Source organism: Pyrus communis, chromosome 1, assembly GCF_963583255.1.
Source record: "Pyrus communis chromosome 1, drPyrComm1.1, whole genome shotgun sequence".
NCBI classification, from domain to species: Eukaryota; Viridiplantae; Streptophyta; class Magnoliopsida; order Rosales; family Rosaceae; genus Pyrus; species Pyrus communis.
Genome location: NC_084803.1, coordinates 40,853,049 through 40,873,034, shown reverse-complemented (window position 1 = coordinate 40,873,034; position 19,986 = coordinate 40,853,049). Strand labels below are relative to the sequence as shown.

At 38.5% G+C, this 19,986-nt stretch overlaps 4 protein-coding genes across 4 annotated transcripts; 2 read left to right on the top strand and 2 right to left on the bottom strand.

The window, feature by feature from the left end:
- Positions 1 to 7,446, top strand: LOC137727919 (uncharacterized). The gene is made up of 7 exons (XM_068466788.1): positions 1 to 306; positions 617 to 1,177; positions 1,683 to 2,936; positions 3,087 to 3,157; positions 3,718 to 4,058; positions 5,402 to 5,578; positions 7,076 to 7,446. Exons 1-7 carry the CDS (start codon positions 184 to 186, stop codon positions 7,441 to 7,443), a joined length of 2,895 nt encoding a protein of 964 aa, XP_068322889.1. The 5' UTR covers positions 1 to 183; the 3' UTR covers positions 7,444 to 7,446.
- On the bottom strand, positions 4,251 to 5,917 carry LOC137710774 (phloretin 4'-O-glucosyltransferase-like). The gene has a single exon (XM_068449901.1). It carries the CDS (start codon positions 5,857 to 5,859, stop codon positions 4,468 to 4,470), a length of 1,392 nt encoding a protein of 463 aa, XP_068306002.1. The 5' UTR covers positions 5,860 to 5,917; the 3' UTR covers positions 4,251 to 4,467.
- Positions 7,447 to 7,582: 136 nt separating the features above from the next.
- LOC137710783 (phloretin 4'-O-glucosyltransferase-like) lies at positions 7,583 to 9,309 on the bottom strand. The gene has a single exon (XM_068449913.1). It carries the CDS (start codon positions 9,198 to 9,200, stop codon positions 7,812 to 7,814), a length of 1,389 nt encoding a protein of 462 aa, XP_068306014.1. The 5' UTR covers positions 9,201 to 9,309; the 3' UTR covers positions 7,583 to 7,811.
- A 2,045-nt stretch (positions 9,310 to 11,354) lies between these two features.
- Positions 11,355 to 19,441, top strand: LOC137710948 (ran-binding protein M homolog). The gene is made up of 10 exons (XM_068450122.1): positions 11,355 to 11,869; positions 12,727 to 12,873; positions 12,963 to 13,058; positions 13,207 to 13,252; positions 14,447 to 14,523; positions 15,550 to 15,712; positions 17,022 to 17,090; positions 17,837 to 17,896; positions 18,352 to 18,438; positions 18,770 to 19,441. The coding sequence occupies exons 1-10, from the start codon at positions 11,493 to 11,495 to the stop codon at positions 19,037 to 19,039; spliced, it is 1,392 nt and encodes a 463-aa protein (XP_068306223.1). The 5' UTR covers positions 11,355 to 11,492; the 3' UTR covers positions 19,040 to 19,441.
- The last annotated feature ends 545 nt before the right edge of the window (positions 19,442 to 19,986 follow it).

Below are 19,986 nucleotides of genomic sequence, written 5' to 3'. Positions count from 1 at the left end.
TAAAATAAAAGTAAATCAAATGGCCGAAATTAATAGGGTGCGGAAAAAAATATAAGAGCTTTTGAACTATCGAATTCTTAGGTTTTCATATTTAGTCTTCCGAAAGTGGTGTCAGTTTGGCGCCCATTTGTAAGCGAAAGCCGATCATTTCTGAGATTCCGTGCGTTTCTGCAGAACGTAGAGATGGGTTGGAAGAGCAAGAGGCACAGAAAGCGCCGCAGCCCTGCAATGGAAGAAGCCCTAACTCCCAATCACACTCCCCCTCTCAACTTCCAAACCCTAATCTCTGCAATTCAATCCCCTGAGGTACTCCATCTCCATCTTACATTGCATTGTCGTTTCATATTCTCATTTAGGTCGTATGGCTCACTTGTCACTTCTGCATTTATGGATTTGTTTGGATAGAGACTGTCCAGGGTCATAATTTTGTAGAATCAGGGGCGAATTGTAAGAGGATTGAGAAGGAAATTGGGAAATTCATTTCCGCCGAAACGAGTGTAGCCTCAGTGTTGCTTTGTTGTAGAACATTGATGGATGTTTGTGTCATTTGTGGACATAGGAACTTATATTTACGTAGATAAACGCGTTGATTGATTCTTAGTGTGTTCAATTTCAGGGTCTGAAGATGCCCCTTTTGAAAAGATTGTGCTTCCTACTTGCTCCGCTGTCGTGTAATGAAACAATGCACTTTTCTAACTTTGAAGGTGCTCTCAATGATGGCGGGGTTGAAGTGAAACTTGGAGATACACAAAGTCTCATTTATGTTTTGTACAAAGAGCTAGATAGGAGGTTTAAACTGTTCTTTTCCGCTTTATGTGATGTATCTGCAACAAGGGGACCAAGGCACGTTGATTCCCACACAGATATGTCGGCCGCTCCTGATGAACTACCACTGCTTCTGAGATGTTGCATCTTAGTCTTGACCTTGGCTGACCCTACTATCCTAGTGGAGAAAACCCAATTTCTTCTCTCTGTACTACGGAAATTGATTTCTTTGGTTACAAGTGGAGGAGATGAGAAAAACAACTCTGTCACCTTTCAGAAGTTTGTTTCTTCCAAGTGCACGTTCACTGATGCTGTTGGTTCTTCTACTACTGTTTCCGAAGATTTTGTTTCTTCCTTATGTTTGATAGAGGTTTCTGATCCATGGTGTCCAGCACTATCTGCAGTGCTTGAGGTAAACGTTCAATAACTTTTAACCTTTAGAGCTATTGGAATGTCAGCTATGCTTTCAACCCATACAGTTATATGCTATGGTGGTGTTTGCATTTCTTCTCGTACTGGTCTTAAAAGTATACATTGTAACACATTATAACTTGTTTGTTGTATATGAATTTCTCTGTGTCGTCTTCCTTCAATTTTGTTTTACTTAATGTGATATTGATTGCTATTAGATAGTAAGTACAGTATAAATTTACCAAATTACCAATGTTATATATTTACAAGATTAGGATATGAATAAACATATTGAATACTTTGAGGACAGTCTTGCAATCGTCGGCTGTATGTATGTGTGTGTATATATATATATATTTTTTTTTTTTTGCAGTTCAAGAAGAATTCCATTTCAAATATCCTTTGTGTTATTCTTCCATGTGAAGTTCTCATGCCATTCTAAAATAATTACTTTTGTAAGAGTTATTGCATCTATACACAACTGATGGTAGCATTATTGTATTTAGATATTTGCAGATGAACTTGTAATGTGTAGATTGCTGAGAGAGTACTTTATTCTTGTTGATTCTTCTTCTTGCACAACTGAAATGCTATTTCGGTGCCATGCTGTCAAAGGTGATATTGGAAGTGTTCTGGAGGTGATTTCTGCCCATTTCATCTTGTCAGTTTATGGAAAGCGAGCATATGGGAACTTCCTCAAAAGATTATTCTGTGATTTTGGGAAGCATTGTAGAGTTCCCGAACTGAGCCTGAAAGCTGCAGTGTTATTGCTTCTCAACCCCATCATGCTGTCAGCACCCAAAATGTTGCAGACACATTTGTTTTTATTGGTTTCTGAATCTATTGATGTAGACATGTCTTTGAATGCTAGACCAGATCTTAGACTTATGGACTGCTACCTAACAGCATTTGAAAGGTCTGTCCTTTTATATACCAGCCACATGTCTAGTTCACTTATGGATTTCCATCGTTTGGGTGTTAAATGTTCTTCTTCTTCTTCTACTGGTTCACGTATGCTGGGGAGAAGTTGTCAACCTTCATTTGAGTCGTATATTCAACAAGTTACGAGAGATAAAATGTGTGATCTAGTTACCCATTCTGATTCGTTATGGGACTCGTATTTGTGCGATATGTTCTGTGGAAGAAAAGCCAACCTGATGGATTCTTCTGTTGCATACATAAATGAGAGCCAACATGTTTTTGATGAATCATGTAAAGATGATATAGCGTCCGTCTTGCGTAGCATAATACATGGAAGTTTTTCTTGTGGTGTTAGTGATAGTGTGCTGTATAGAAAAGGGGATACGAGTCCACAAGATATATATCTTCTTGCTTCCATATTGAAGTTAATGAGTACTTCGTTGTTGAAAGCTGTTTGGTGTCTAAGGCATGGCGGGCATTTGGGCTCTCCAAAAACCTTAAAAGACGCTTCTTCAAAGGAATATGATTTCATAGTGGGTGTCATTGGCTGTTTTCACCAGTTCAATATGTCTCTGCCTAATCAAAAGTTCTTATTAGACATGATGAACACCCACCCGTCGATACATAAGGCTTCCAAGTGGATGCTTCTGCACTTTTCAGGCTTACTGTCCTTGGGTTTTGGTAGTGGGATTGATTTCTTAGTTAAGGGCTGCATATCGACAATCATGTCACTATTAAATCTATATGTATACGAAGATGGTGATATAGTTGCACTCAGCTCACTTCTAGTTTCTGGCTCACAAACTTCATCTGGATTGCCTTCAGACAAGATTACAGGGGTGAGCTTTGTTTTTCTTTTATGACCTTTTCGAGTTTAATTGATGTGTTTTTGTTTCATGCTTGATACTTGTAAAACAAAAAATGATAAATGTTTTAATTCTTTGAACTTATTATGTACATTTAAAAATGACGTATGTTACACTTTGCAGGGCTTGGTGAAAAAGAAATCTATCAGAAGAGTTGCATCGAAATTTCAGAAAATTCAAACACTTCACTTAAGGTACAAAAAAATATTGTGCACCATATAGCATAGTTTTGTATTAAGTTTTTTGTAATACCAGTGACAAAATATTTCTACCATACAAATATTTTCTCGCCAAATCCAACAGAAATTCGGGTGGGTGGCATCTAGTTGACTGTAAATATGCTCGACTCTTCTCAATTTAAACCAGAAAAATATAACGAGATCATAATGTAGCTGTCATTAGATTTCAGTTGCGGCTAGCGGAGCAGCTTTTCATAGTATTTTTTTAGTTTTTAGCTATGATATTCTCTGGCCATTGATTTCTGACATTTGGTGAACCATGATATTGGTAGTCCTTGGAGGCAAGGAATTTCATGCTATAGATCTCCAGTAATCCAGTAAAAGAAAAATGCTGCATCTGATCATAAAACATTCTGCTTTCGATAAAGAAAAGGACGATTCGATAGTTTTAGCTTTATACATTGACAGACTTCTTGCAATCACTTGAATAAATTCAATTCAATTCAATCGAGTACTTTTGTCTGATGTTGGTTATCTCTTCTCTTCAATTAAATCAATCTTCCCTCATTTTACAGCAAAGTTTCTCTCACAAATTCCCATCGGAGATCACAGAGCAAGGAAGCAGAAACGTCGGAAGATGCATGTATCATGAGGTGCACAACGGAATCTAGTGATGGCATTGAAGAGAAAACAGAGGAAACCTGCAACGGGAAGGTTTTTCTCAATCTCTTACTAGGAAGATCCCAGGAATTTGAGATAGAGGAGTTAGCGGACTTCATTGCGTGCGAACCTGGGAGGGATTATTCCAGTTGGTTGAAGGATCTACAAAAGTTTCGAGGGATGATATATAAAAAAAAGAGAGCAGCAAGGTGGGAGAAGAGGAAATATGCTTGGAAATGTATGTTACGAAAGAAATAATCAAATGTGGTAAGAGCTGCTTCTGCGTACTTGGTTTAAAAAAGTTGCTAGCTAGCACTAGGTGGATTAGCGAATTAAGTATTCTCAATGTGTATATAGAGTTTTTGTGATATGATGATTCCCGCTAGTGTAAGTTTTGTGCAGTGTATAAAGGGTAGATGACATTTGTAAACTCGACTTCTTTAGGAGATGGCGTAAATGTAGAATACTATATACATGTAATATATCTGACCCATTTCATCCTAAGAAGTTTATAAGGAAATTAGAGATTACACGCTCGGATGAAGATATTTGGCAAAAACAAAATAAAAAAGTAGAGCAGAAAGAAAGTCGAATAGGTGCAAGCGTGTGTGCACGCTGCCTCAACTGCCTGGCGTGCCCGCCCATAGGATAGGAGGAGTTTTATTTCATCCCAACCCTGCAATGAAGTGCCTGAGATTGTAGTTATTTGCATTGAGAGCCTCATTAGCCAACCCCTTCCATTTTTGACAATTCCGTTTGATCTCTTCACCTCTCATCACAATCTCCAGGCACCTCTTGATCTCTCCACCTTCAGTCACTCCCTCGTGATTTGATTTGGCTCTCACTCCAGTCCCCCACACCTCCTCCACCAGTTTCGCATTTGTGTTCTGGTCTGAAAATTGCGGGCAACACACCGTTGGAACCCCAGCTACCAAGCTCTCCAACGTCGAATTCCACCCACAATGCGTCACAAAACACCCCACTGACCTGTGCCCCAACACCTCCACCTGTGAACACCACGGTACCACTAAACCCTGCTCCGTACTTTTTAATCTCTCCTCTATCATCATCGTCATGCTCCGATCATCTCCATTCTTGGAAGCGCGAATAACCCATAAAAACTGGAGTCCGCTGTCGACCAGTCCATTCATCATCTCTTCAATTTGATCCCTCTTCAACACCACCATGCTCCCAAACGACACATAAACAACAGAGCAATCTGGTTTGCCATCCAGCCATTGTAGGTAATCATCGTCCCGAGACTTGTCAAACAAGTCACAGCGAAAACCGGCATCACTGGAACTCGAAACCAGTGGGCCAACCGCAACCGGAACCACATTCGCATTCTTCATGTGTGATCGGATCGCTTCCATTGCCGCCTCTTCCAAGGCATCGAAAGTGTTGAGCAGCACGAAATTGGGGTAGGGTTTGACATTGACCTGTTCGAGGACCTGGAAGTGTTCCTGTAAGGTAGGGACGAACGTAGCATGTTGGCTGCTTGGGAGGAGGTAGGAAGGCAGTTCTTGGGGGGCAAAAGGTGGCAACCCATCAATCGTTATGGAGCTTGGTACTGAATGGCACTTGTGAAAATAAGTGAAGTAATGGTGGCTAAGTGCAAAGGAAGTGGTGGACTGTATACAGTAGAAAGCGGAGGGTATGCCGAGATCAGCTGCCACTTGAGCGGCCCAAGGGAGGAGGACGGCGTAGATGAGGAAAGTAACAGGCTCGCCGTCGCCGCCGCCGTTGGAGGAGGCAGACAATTTTTGAATCAGGGCGGTTAAGGTGCGTGATCCCACGCGCTTAAACTCGGACATGATGAGGTCCGGGTCGTGGGTCGGTTTGACGCCGTCATCGAACCCGTCGGAGAAAGTAGCGAATGACAAGCCTTGGAGGGAAGGCAAGGATTTGACTTGGGTGAGGCCGCGGACGGTGGTGGCGTAAGTGACACGTGTGCCTCCACCGGTTTGTATAAGAAGCTTGGCGAGCTGGAGAGTGGGGTTGACGTGGCCCTGGGAAGGGCATGATACGAGGAGGAAGTGATGCTTAGTATTGTTCATGGCTTACGGTTTGATCTCTTGTTTGGTTGGTTGACTTAATCTGGGATTCTTGGAATGGAATGGAGGTAATGATAATGCTCAAGTCTTAAGGTTAGCCGCCATTTTGGACTTTAAGCTCAAATTACATGAATTACATATTAGGGAGACGATTAAAGACTCACTTTCAATAAACCGATATTTTTTATAACTTGGTAATTAATTTTGTTTTGGAGTAGTGATAATGCTCCAAGTCTAAGGTTAGCCACCATTTTGTACTTTTAACTCAAATTAGGTGAATCACACCTTGTCAAATTATCAGAGAAACGGATCAAAGTCTACTTCCAATAATATTAATATTGTTCTCAACTTGTTGTTACCACATGAGTATGCCATCATATGTGGGGGTTCATCATAAAAATGACTCGATATCAGTTGGAATGTTGTTGGATATTAACTCTTATTTTCTCCTTCATTCTGCTGATATGGTATATTTTAACATATGCTGATGTGGTATATTTTAACATCTCCCTCATGTGAGATCCATAAGAGAGCAATGGGCAAAAAACCCACTTCCAACAACACCGATATTATTCCCAACTCGTTACCACTGCACATACCGACAAATGTAGTGTTTTTCAATTCTCACACAAGGCCCAAGGCATCTGTATAATTGAAATGAAGTCATGATATTTAAATTTTTCTTTTTTCCTCTTGCGGATGTGAAATACCAGCGACAAAATATTTCTACCATACAAATATTTTCTCGCCAAATCAAACAGAAATTCGGGTGGGTGGCATCTAGTTGACTGTAAATATGCTCGACTCTTCTCAATTTAAACCAGAAAAATCTAACGAGATCATAACGTAGCTGGCATTAGATTTCAGTAGCGGCTAGCTGAGCAGGTTTTTATATAATTTTTTTTTTAGTTTTTAGCTATGATATTCTCTGGCCATTGATTTCTGACATTTAGTGAACCATGATATTGGTAGTCCTTGGAGGCAAGGAATTTCATGCTATATATCTCCAGTAATCCAGTAAAAGAAAAATGCTGCATCTGATCATAAAACATTCTGCTTTCGATAAAGAAAAGGAGGATTCGATAGTTTTAGCTTTATACATTGACAGACTTCTTGCAATCACTTGAATAAATTCAATCCAATTCAATCGAGTACTTTGTCTGATGTTGGTTACCTCTTCTCTTCAATTAAATCAATCTTCCCTCATTTTAAAGCAAAGTTTCTCTCACAAACTCCCATCGGAGATCACAGAGCGAGGTAGCAGAAACTTCGGAAAAGGCATGTATCATGAGGTGCACAACGGAATCTAGTGATGGCATTGAAGAGAAAACCTGCAACGGGAAGGTTTTTCTCAATCTCTTACTTGGAAGATCCCAGGAATCTGAGATAGAGGAGTTAGCGGACTTCATTGCGTGCGAACCTGGGAGGGATTATTCCAGTTGGTTGAAAGATCTACAAAAGTTTCGAGGGATGATATATAAAAAAAAGAGAGCAGCAAGGTGGGAGAAGAGGAAATATGCTTGGAAATGTATGTTGAGAAAGAAATCAGCAAATGCTGTAAGAGCTGCTTCTGCGTACTTGGTTTGAAAAAGTTGCTAGCTAGCGCTAGGTGGATTAGCGAATTTAGTATTCTCAATATGTATATAGAGTTTTTGTGATATGACGATTCCCGCTAGTGTAAGTTTTGTGCAGTGTATAAAGGGTAGATGACATTTGTAAACTCGACTTCTTTTGGAGATGGCGTAAATGTAGAATACTTCATACATGTAATATATCTGACCCATTTCATCCTAAGAAGTTTATAAGGAAATTAGAGATTACACGCTCGGATGAAGATATTTAGCAAAAACAAAAGAAAAAAGTCGAGTAGAAAGAAAGTCGAATAGATGCAAGCGTGTGTGCACGCTGCCTCAACTGCCTGGCGCGCCTGCCCATGGGATAGGAGGAGTTTTATTTCATCCCAACCCTGCAATGAAGTGCCTGAGATTGTAGTTATCTGCATTGAGAGCCTCATTAGCCAAACCCTTCCATTTTTGACAATTCCGTTTGATCTCTTCACCTCTCATCACAATCTCCAGGCACCTCTTGATCTCTCCACCTTCAGTCACTCCCTCGTGATTCGATTTGGCTCTCACTCCAGTCCCCCACACCTCCTCCACCAGTTTCGCATTTGTGTTCTGGTCTGAAAATTGCGGGCAACACACCATTGGAACCCCAGCTACCAAGCTCTCCAACGTCGAATTCCACCCACAATGTGTCACAAAACACCCCACTGACTTGTGCCCCAACACCTCCACCTGCGAACACCACGGCACCACCAAACCCTGCTCCGTACTCTTTAATCTCTCCTCTATCATCATCGACATGCTCCGATCATCTCCATCCTCGGAAGCGCGAATAACCCATAAAAACTGGAGTCCGCTGTCGACCAGTCCATTCATCATCTCTTCAATTTGATCCCTCTTCAACACCACCATGCTCCCAAACGACACATAAACAACAGAGCAATCTGGTTTGCCATCCAGCCATTGTAGGTAATCGTCGTCCCGAGACTTGTCAAACAAGTCACAGCGAAAACCGGCATCACTGGAACTCGAAACCAATGGGCCAACCGCAACCGGAACCACATTCGCATTCTTCATTTGTGATCGGATCGCTTCCATTGCCGTCTCTTCCAAGGCATCGAAAGTGTTGAGCAGCACAAAATTGGGGTAGGGTTTGACATTGACCTGTTCGAGGGCCTGGATGTGTTCCTGAAAGGTAGGGACGATCGTAGCATGTGGGCTGCTTGGGAGGAGGTAGGAAGGCAGTTCTTGGGGGGCAAAAGGTGGCAACCCATCAATCGTTATGGAGCTTGGTACTGAATGGCACTTGTGAAAATAAGTCAAGTAATGGTGGCAAAGTGCAAAGGAAGTGGTGGACTGTATACAGAAGAAAGCGGAGGGTATGCCGAGATCAGCTGCCACTTGAGCGGCCCAAGGGAGGAGGACGGCGTAGATGAGGAAAGTAACGGGCTCGCCGTCGCCGCCGTCGGAGGAGGCAGACAATTTTTGAATCAGGTCGGTTAGGGTGCGTGATCCCACGCGCTTAAACTCGGACATGAAGAGGTCCAGGTCGTGGGTCGGTTTGGCGCCGTCATCGAAACCGTCGGAGAAAGTAGCGAATGATAAGCCTTGGAGGGACGGGAAGGATTTTATTTGGGTGAGGGCGCGGACGGTGGTGGCGTAAGTGACACGTGTCCCTCCACCGGTTTGTATAAGAAGCTTGGCGAGCTGGAGAGTGGGGTTGACGTGGCCTTGGGAAGGGCATGATATGAGTAGGAAGTGATGCTTAGTATTGTTCATGGCTGACGATTAATCTCGTGGTTGGTTGGGTTGGCTTCACCTGGGATTAATGGAATGGAATGGATTGGTAATCATGTTCTAACTAATGGAGGTAGTGATAATGCTCAATTCTAAGGTTAGCCACCATTTTGGACTTTTAGCTTAGATTAGGTGAATCACATCTTATCAAATTATCAAAGAGGCGGGTTAAAATCTACTTCCAACAATATTAATGTTGTTCTTAATTTGTTAATTATCACATGCATATATCGTCATATGTGAGATTTTATCATAAAAATACCTCAGTATCAGTTGGAGTGTAGTTGGATATTAAACTCTTATTTTCTCCCTCATTCTGCCGATGTGATATGTTTTAACACGTCCCTTCACGTGAGATCCAATTAGTGAATCACACGTGGAAGATTCATAGGAGAGCAATGGGCTAAAGTATACTTCTAACAACACTGATATTGTTCTCAACTTGTTAATTACGATATGCATAGACCAACAAACGTAGTGTTTTATCACACAAGTGCCAAATAATCTAGTATAATTAAAATGAAGTTATGATATTAAAATTTTTCTTTTCCCCTCTTGCCGATATGGAATATTTTAACACATACATCTACTACTAACTCGAGGTCATTTCGAGTTTGAATAACTCGTCCATAGTTCAGCTCAGCTCGTACGCATTCGAGTCAAGACAAGTTGGCTCTTTTAACAAACAAGCCAAAATTGAAGTTCTGCATGTTTGACGCGTAAAACTTTTAAATAACTTTGTATTTTATTACTAGAGAATTTGAGATATTTGTTTCCATTGTTATGTGTTAGAAATCAAATGCACGATAATGACATCTCAACTTCGTTTGTACACTCTTGAACGCAATTGAATGTAAATTATTCTACAAAAATTAGTAAAACATTTGTAAGAGAGACAAAGTTATTTTCGTCAAAGACGAATTCGAATCATGTTATTGCTGGTTAATTGTAAGGTTATGTCCATCAATTCTTATTTAATATAAATAATATCATTTATTAAAAAAAAGAACTCATCGAATAAAAAGAAGATCTAAGCTCGAAATAAAATGAGTTACAATCGGATTCAATACATAATGGCATGTTTATTTATTTAAAAACAAAATTGTTATTATTTTAGTTATTGATTTTTTTATTTATTTACGTGAACACATGAATATTATTTGACAAATAATTAAATAAGTTATACTAAATTAATCTAAATGATGAAGAGAAGAGAGGTTAGATTTCGAAACACAGTGACTTGTAGAGTATTCACCATTCAAATGCAACATTTGTTAATTTTCATTTATTGATCTTCTTCAATTATTTAATCTGACGATTAAAATTAATAGATGTGTGAGAAAAATAAAAATGGATGTATGAAGTGCCACCATTTTTCTATACTTAGTTTACTTTTTAAATGGGCGAGAAGAACATTTTGCTCCTACGTAGGAAAAAAAATTTGTGTGGGACTCGGCTTGTTATTAGATTTGCAAATCATGTGATGTGTCACTAATATGAAATAAATATGTTGGTCAACACTTTAGTAAATATCTAATAATTAACAACCACATCATATGATTTATCAAATATTTTAAATTGAGAGAAATTTTAAGGAAACTCTCACAAAAGTGGGACACTCTGAAAACTCTCTATCATCTCATGTTTTCAATATAATATTTTATAATATGAACATGAAAATTGATATTAAACCGTAACCCTCAATGAAGAGTCTATTTACCAGAGAGTATACTTACCATTTCTCTAAACCCAAGATGTAAGTTGTGGGACCTAGTTTTCTTAAATAATAAGGAATTCAGTGATTGTAACTGTTTATCGTATATCGTGAGATCAGAAATTATTTTAAAATTTAAAATTAAATATAAATAGTACTTAATGAAAACTGATCGCACATATACGATGAACGGTCACAATTACGAGTGCAAACAATAAAACTTAGAAAAAAAGGAGTTTTAACAAAAAATTACTGTTCATTTTAACGAAAAAACATATTTTATTACTAAAAAATTAATTCTGATACTATTTATTTTATTCTTATCAAAATTTTCCCTTTCATTCGTTTTCGTAGAAAAAAAAAAAAAAAAAAAAAAAAAACGAACAAAAAAGGAAAGAAAAAAACAAAAAATCTCGATTCTTTCCCTCTGCGTGCCGTAACAAATCATTCCCATTTCTCTTGCTCTCCTCCCTCCTAAGTCCCAAAATCGACGAAAAGGGTTTAGGTTTCTTCGTTTTCCACCAAATGATTGCTGAATTCCAGGTTTTCAGATTCAAACAATGAGCACCACCAACTCCAACAATGGTACCAACAACCACGCCAGCGACCGAGACCTCGGTTTGTGGTTCCTCGAACAATCGCGGCTCCGCTCTGCTCGGGGGCGGACCGACATGGACGAGGACGATGATGCCCCCACGGAGCTCAACACCATCAACAGCTCCGGCGGCTTCCTCGTCGTGTCCCCAGATAAGCTCTCCGCCAAGTACACCAGCGTCAATCTTCACGGCCACGACGTTGGCGTCGTTCAGGCCAACAAGCCGGCCCCGGTCAAGCGGCTCGTCTACTACTTCGAGATTTATGTCAAGGATGCCGGGACCAAGGGTCAGATTGCCATTGGATTTACTTCTGAGAGCTTCAAGATGCGGAGGCAGCCCGGGTGAGCCTGGTTGTTTTATTGCGTCTGTTTGGTTTCTCCGAAAATGAATGAAAATTAACTGTCACAGGTGTTAGTTTTTTTTGGGGGGGGGGGGGGGTGGGGTAGTTTAAGGAATTTGGAAGTGTATAAAATTGTACAAACGGATGTATTGGGATTTTGTTGTGGATTCAAGTTGGTGCATTTCTTGGTGTTTGTGAAACTGGGTAGGATCCGAAAGAATCGAAATAGGAAATTAAAGTGATATTTTGTTTTAATCTGCAACTGGGAATTTGCAAGGTAAAGATTTTCTTATGAAGTTATGGGATACAAGCTTATTTTGGTTTTGTTGGTTCTATTTAGTTAGGTTAGTTAGTTGAAGGTCAGTGTGAATAGGGCTTACTGCCAGATAAGTGATCGTTGACGAGTTTTCGCTTGCACAGTTGTTTATGACCTTTGATTGTGTGAAGTGTGAATTGTCTGTTCTTAGTTGGATTAATAATTGTATACCTGTGAACAGCTGCCAAATGGTGAAAAAAAGATACAAAGCCTCACTGAGTCACCGTAGAAGTTGAGAACCAAAGAACTTTTGTGAATTGGGAGATTATTTCTCCTCTGTGGGCAATACATGATAAACAGGCAGTGGTGAAAAGGTTTTAGTGGGTTGGTGTAAATTTTCAATCTTCCCTGTCTTAATTTTATTTTTTCGGGGAGGACCCAAGGGTAGAAATGAAGGATAAACCAAAGGAGGAAGCATTTTGTTTTCTGCATGTTGTGTTGTGTTTTACACTGTTTGTGAGATTTGAAAACTACTATTTGAATTGGCAAATTCTGTTATTCTAGTCATGATATTTGTGTTAATTATTTCCTCCATGAAGCAGATGGGAGGCAAATAGTTGTGGCTATCATGGCGATGATGGGCTACTTTATCGGGGACATGGAAGGGGAGAGGCGTTTGGCCCAACCTACACCTCTGGTGATATAGTTGGAGGTGGCATCAATTATGATTCACAGGAATTCTTTTTCACGTAAGATTTGTCTACCTCGTTTGGTTTTTTCTTCTCTTGAGACTAGAGTGATGTTTTATGTGATTTTGTTTCATTCATGTTGGTGCCAGTAAAAATGGTGCTGTGGTGGGAACATTGCCCAAGGATATGAAGGATATGAAGGGCCCCTTATTTCCTACCATTGCTGTACACAGTCAAAATGAGGAGTACGTAGTATCTTTTTCTAATATTTTAGCTCCTCTAGATGTTCATCTTTTGTAATTAGTCAATTGCTTGTGCATGTACATATCAGCTTCAGATGGTACAGATTCTTATTCTCATGTTATCAGATGTATGCTTAATTTTAATCTGCAGGGTACATGTTAACTTTGGGCAGCAACCATTTGCGTTTGATCTTAAGGCAAGATGTACTTTTCATTGCTTATCTATTCGAAGAACTATGATTCTTTTAATATGTCTTCTGTCGGTGTTCACAATCTCAGTTATCCATTGGCAGTTGTAATTTTGTATAATATTTCAATCGTAAATTTTGATTGAGATGAGTGATAATCATTTTTGTTGTTTTTTTATATAAGGTCCAGTTTGTCTTAGTAAAGAGGCAAAAACCTTGTTACCCTTCTATGTTCTTTAGCTGTCCTTCATAGGCTAGCCCAGGGAATAGCTTCCCAGTGGAATGCTTTTTAACTTTTATGAATAAAGGTTGGGTTTTGCTTTCTCATAGGTTACCAAACCCCACAAGATGTGGGTTTGTAAACCTAGAAGCTTTGGCAGTGTTGCTTTCCTTCTCTGAGGAATGAATTTTCATAACTTCTTTCAGTTTTATGGAAAGAGTAAATAAGCCACTGGTGTCCCTTCTTGCAATAAACTAAAGCTAGTAACCTTTGATTCTTACTCATGGAAAAATCAATCAACTGGAATAAGAGAAACCGCTTTGTTGATTCGGTTTGCCTTTGCCAACATGTCCAAAGACACAGAAGGAAATAATTGCAACCAATAACCACAGAGTCCTATGATATTTATTCCACAACGTGAACTTAGGATTCAGAAGATTCAGTTATGCGAAACAGGACCTTAAGGTTGTGGCAACAGACGTTGGACTGTTGAGTTCATTTTCTTCTCTTTCCCCTCATTTTGAGATTTTTAAGAAATTTGTTGTGGACAAGTATGTGAGAAGAAAGGGCATAAAAATCCATCTTGCATTATTTTCTTAACGGTTTAAATATCTGGGACCATTTGATTCATTGATTGCATTTAGTGGATAAGGGACTCATATGAGTTGATTCTTTGTAATTCTTAAGTGGAAAACTAATTTTTGAATGAAAGTATAGGCCAAGGAAAAGGGCTTTCTTAAGTGGAAAAATAACAGAGACCCTCAATACTTGTGTTGGATTAAGGGTTCCTGAATGAGTAACATTTATACGCTGCTCTGATTTGTTGCTTCTCTCATTCATCTCTGTTATATATTATGCCTTTCATTTTCATAAAGGATTATACAGGTTATAATTGTGAAGATTCAATTACTTTGAAATAGTAAAACTTGTTCAATATTATATATCATGTTATCTAATCGAAGTTTATTTTAACATCTGATTAGGAATTTGAAGCGCAAGAGAGGATGAAGCAACAAATGTCAATTGAAAAATTTTCATTGCCAACTAATGTTAGTCATGGGTAAGCACACATTAGTTTTCAATATCTCGAATGAAGGCATCTAATTTATTTTGTCTTAGTCATATATGATATACCTTAAGGGGGAATGCTCTGATGTCAGTGGTTAAATAGGCACTCTGTAATTGATTTTCAAAATTGAATTTTGTGTTTTCTTGTGTACTTTTAATATATGATTTGTTGTTTAGTTTTAGATTTTATTAAATTTTACTTGTGTAGCTGAGGGATTAGACACAGTTCAGTGATAGTTATAGCTAGATTAACACAACCCAAATATTTTTGATATATTTTCTTTTAGGTCATCTTTCTGCTCCTTGTCCTGAGTCCCTGATACTGAAATTTCAATCAGATTTTAAATAAACTTGGAATTTAGATAATCAGGGTGTTAGAGGTGGTTGCGTTTTGAGGGCTGGTAAGATAAAAAGTAGCATTGATAACCTTGACAATTTGTACAAGTCATACCTGCCTCCCCAGTTAATGGTGAAATTCCCTGAGGAGCCCCATATAAATGCTCTTTAATGGAACTTTAGCTTTAGCTGGTCGTGGACAAGAAAGCACCGGGTTGGTGGCTGGGAATGCCCAACAACTCGATTTATCTGGTAAACTACTTGGGGCTTATGTAGGTCGTGCTAGATTGAGGAGCAATAGGTTACCTTGAGATCTTGAACTTCCCTGGACGGGGTACAGCTGGTGGAAAACACAGTTCAAGCTCTGTAGCTTGAAATTTGAGTGAATAAGTTACTTTTATGCTTAAGTAATTTGCATTTCCTGCATTCTACATAGGCTGCATATTGGTGTCATAGGCATGTCTATTCTGCTAATCAATATGAATTCAAAATTTTTAAGTTGAACTTGATGGATGCTAGGTTGTTGAGCTGGTGAGTTCCTTGTGTTTCTAGCAACGTAATCAATATGAAGGTTTACCTGGGAATTGATGTGGTCGCGATTTTACTGTTTATTTTATTTTTAAAATTTTATTTCCTTAAAGATTTGAGTCAATTGTTAATTTATTTATACTTTATTGACCAGAATTGTTCGCTCCTACTTACTACATTATGGATATGAAGATACGCTGAATTCATTTGACATGGCTAGTAAAAGTACTGTTCCTCCAGTACATATAGCTCAAGAAAATGGTTTTGATGAGCAGGACATTGTGTTTGCACTAAATGAGAGAAAGACTCTTAGACAGGTATTGATTTATTTCAATTACAATCACTTTAAAGTAGATGATTGACTACTATAGTTTTCTGCTTTCTTTTCTTGTTTGGAACAAAGTCCTTTATGAGCTTCTCTCATATTTGCATAGAAGTTTTGGAATCCCAGTTGTTTGGATGAACTTAAAGGTTACAAGGAACCAGAATAAATGGTCTAGTGGAAAGGACAAGGGTTAGGGTCTAGGGGCTTTATTGGCCTCTCAAAATGTCATTATTCATGAAATCTATCCCCCTCAACATTTTGTTGTTCTAATGGTGTGAGAGGCTAGGGGCAGAAAAGTGTTAGGTGGCCAGTTTTCATTGGCTACCAGTTTCTTCCTATGTTGACCCTTAAAGAGCCTCGGGCAAGAGCCGACGCTAAACTGGCCCCTTGAAGAGCCCTGAGCTATTTTACCCGAGGCTAGATATGTCCCATTAGAAACTGAACTTTGTCATTTGGGGCTAAATAAAACTTTTTCCTAGGCTAGTTTGCATGCATTAGATATGCTACCATATTTTGGAGATGGGTAGTGTTTCATACAACTGTTCAACCACGGGACTTGATGAGATGAGCAAAGAATTGATGCTTACCTGACTTAGTGTTACAAGCTATGTGCAGTTTCTCTGGATGCTGATTGTAGCACCGTCTCTGAGTTGCAAAAGATTTATTTCTCATTTGTTAATATATTTACAGTGACACAAAAATGATGATATGGATGAGATATGCCACAGGTCTTTTTTTGGTTGCTTTTTGTAATTTCTTGTTTAAGTATTTGAAGATGTTGCATTATTACATGGTTAACAACTTATCTGTGTAGAATAGTTTCGTCTGAAATGTTAATGTGTTCGTCAGGTTTGCTTGAAATCGGCCTAGGAATGCATCTGCTTTTTTTCTTTCCCCCATTCATTTTGAAGATATATTTGCCTGTTGTGTTTTTTTAGCCAATCTTCTTATTCTATGTGTAAAGTTGCCAATCATTCACACGTTGCTTCTTTCCTTTTCTTTTACTGTTACCTTGAGTCTCTTGATTGGATGGCATTATTTATAGGAAAATTAATTTAATCAAATAATTTCGAAAGGCTTTAATGTGATGGTAAAGAAATGTTTGTAGTGATGTAATACGAAACTATCTGCTTGGGAGTTCAGGGAGCATTGCAGAATCAGTTCAATATCTGGGTTTTTTTTTTTTTTTTTTAACCTTTTTTTTTTTTTTGGTCTTTTGTTGTACGTACTCAGTATCTGAGCTATTTTTCTTTTTAGTATAAGAGTTGCACCTGGCTGACCACTTTTATCTGCTTATGAAGCTCATTAGGAATGGGGAGATCGACTCTGCTCTTGGTAAACTCCGTGAATGGTATCCCCAAATTGTTCAGGTAGACTGTCTAATATTTCAAAATGAATTTTCGGTGGCCATCTTATTTTTTCTGCGATTCTTTGCTCTCAATGTTGAACAGATCTTGGCATGTGCAGTAAATTCTGTAAAACGTGTGTTTGAGAGGGTTAAAGTGTTTCCTAATTGTTTCATTTAATTGCAGATCCCCTACGTTACCTACTTAACATGTGAATTCCTATGTGTTTGAGTGTGTCTTGTACTCTTTTTTTCCACAACTTGGTGTCCTGTTATTTTTTGCAGAAAATGTTTTGAGAAATACACGAGGTTCATGGCCTCATAGTTTCAAATTTCTATATTTTAAATTAACAAAGTACTTATGCTAATAATGAATATAGTGTTTGATCATCTGGTCTTAACTAAACCAACTTTTGTTTTGTAGCAGAAAAATCAATTGACGGTTGTGATAATATTTAATTACTCGAACATAAGTACGAATTCCGGTATATTTGGGATGTTTATATGTTGACATGTTATGATTCTCCTGTTTGTATATTTATGCAATGAGTTTCTTACTGCATCACAGATAAATTTACTTTTTACTTTTTTTTTGTAGGTGTATAGCAATGCATTTTATATGGTCTTGAATTTTGGCTTTATCTTATGTGCTATTTGATGAAGTCAGTGTTCTTAACCAACTTAGGATCAATGCTTAAATTTTGTTTTAGTTAAATTTTGGTCATAATGCTTATTTTGCTAAGGTCATGACTTAAGTTTTGCCTTCTGCAGGATGATAAATCGGCTACATGCTTTCTGCTCCACTGTCAAAAGTTTATTGAACTGGTTCGGGTATGTTTTCCCCTATTTACATGAGATTAGCTTTAGTATCACTTCAGATATATAAAAACGTGAATATCACGGATAAAATCATGACAATACTTGCGTTATTCTTTTTAAATGAATTGGAAGGATACAAGAAAGTCTTGCATACCTGTTACATTTCAGTGTTGAAGCATTGAAGGAAGCCATTAAATCACAATTAGAAACATGGATTGAACTGTGTAACTTCATTTCAGATGGCTATATATTATACTACTTTCAAGGGTTACCAAACTGGCTCATTAGATTTAGTGTTCACAAATAACAGCTGCAGCCTGCATTATTCGCTTGACTTCTTTTAGGTCTTGGCTTATAAACAGGTTTTTGTTTATTTTATAGAGCATCTGATTGTCAGCTTTGGTGACCTTACCCGAATATGACAAAGTTCTTTGGTCTGCCTTGAGATAATTAAAATTGTTATGTAGGTCGGAGCGCTGGAGGAGGCTGTCAAATACGGGAGGATGGAATTGGCAAAGTTCTTTGGCTTGCCTATGTTTGAGGACCTAGTTCAGGTAATAACAGAAAATTCCTTCAAACTATGGGATATTTATTTTGTTTGATGTATCTCTAGAACATATGGGAGATTCATTATTAGTAAAAACCTATGCGAGTTCATGAGTATTTGTTAATTTTATAAATTTGCAGTGAGGAACGAAAACACAGTGCCTAATGGCAAAACTCATACTAATAGTGTTTTTTAGTCTGCATGTAGTATTGGGTTTGAGTTGCTACATGTTTCTCTGGTGCTTCTTTAGTTAGCAGCACAATAGAACTTCACCCATTCTATTTTTTATCATTGAAATTTAATGTTTTTATTATTCATTACAACACCTCCATCTGTAGCACTGTGTTTCTCTGCTGGCATACGAACGGCCACGGGAATCATCAGTTGGATATCTGCTTGAAGAGTCTCAGCGTGAAGTTGTAGCAGACACAGTTAATGCAATGATCTTGTCAACAAATCCCAATCTGAAAGATTCTTCGCACAGTTGCTTGCATTCATATCTTGAGAGGTTACTCAGGCAGCTTACTGCTTGCTGTTTGGAGAGAAGGTTGTTGAGTGGGGATCAAGGCGAAGTGTTCCATCTGCAGAGAGTACTCAAACAGTTGTAAGAAAGCTAGGTGCTAGCCGAATATTCTCTACCTCTCGTCTCCGTCTGTTCATACGCACATAGGCCATTTTTTGAACCGCATCTCCAACTGAGCAGACTGGCTTAGCATCCAGCACTAAATAGAGGCGCCCATAGCCGTGAGACACGATGATACTAAATTTCTTGTATAGCATGGGATGTTCTCTCTCTGTAAGCTTGTAACCCACCATCTAGCCGTCGAATCCGAAATTCAGTTGAACCGGCTTCTGGGAATGTTTACATACTAGATTTCAATACATTCGGTTTACGCTATAGGAGTCCTACAAATTTCGAAATCAATTTGGTGGGTTGCTACATATGTGAATTTACCTCGGTAGTGAATTACTTGTCGAGGAAAATTGTAGTGGTTATAGTTGATATTCCATTTTTTGTGTTTCTAAAATTCATGAACACAAGAGCCCTGTTCTCGTAGACCTAAATTGCGGTCACTTACTGTTTGATCTTAATCCAATGCTAGAGGAGAATAATACAAAAAAAAAGTTAAATGATCAACTATCATTGCATTAAGATCGAACAGTGAGTGACTGCGATTTAGTAAGAAAAATCAGAATGATTTCAGTTCATACTCTTTGTAGGTAAACGTGCCCTAAACGTGGACAAGTCACCCCTCTCACTTTCAATGGCGAACACAACTCAATCAAGAAGCTGTTGCATTTAACTGCGAAAATTGGGTACTTCAATTGAAATATTTCCAAAACATGTAATTGAAATATTTCGCATTTGAAAATTGGGTTAAATAGAACCCCGCCATGATAAAAAAAAAGCAAGTTGGGGACCGTATTTATATGTGTCCACTATGTAGTTGTCTCACGTGAGGGAATTGTCATGCGAACTACGGCCCACAATTTAGTCTCCCCCTCCCATATATCCCTAATTCGGGTTCCACACCCTATACTTATAAGGGGGCAT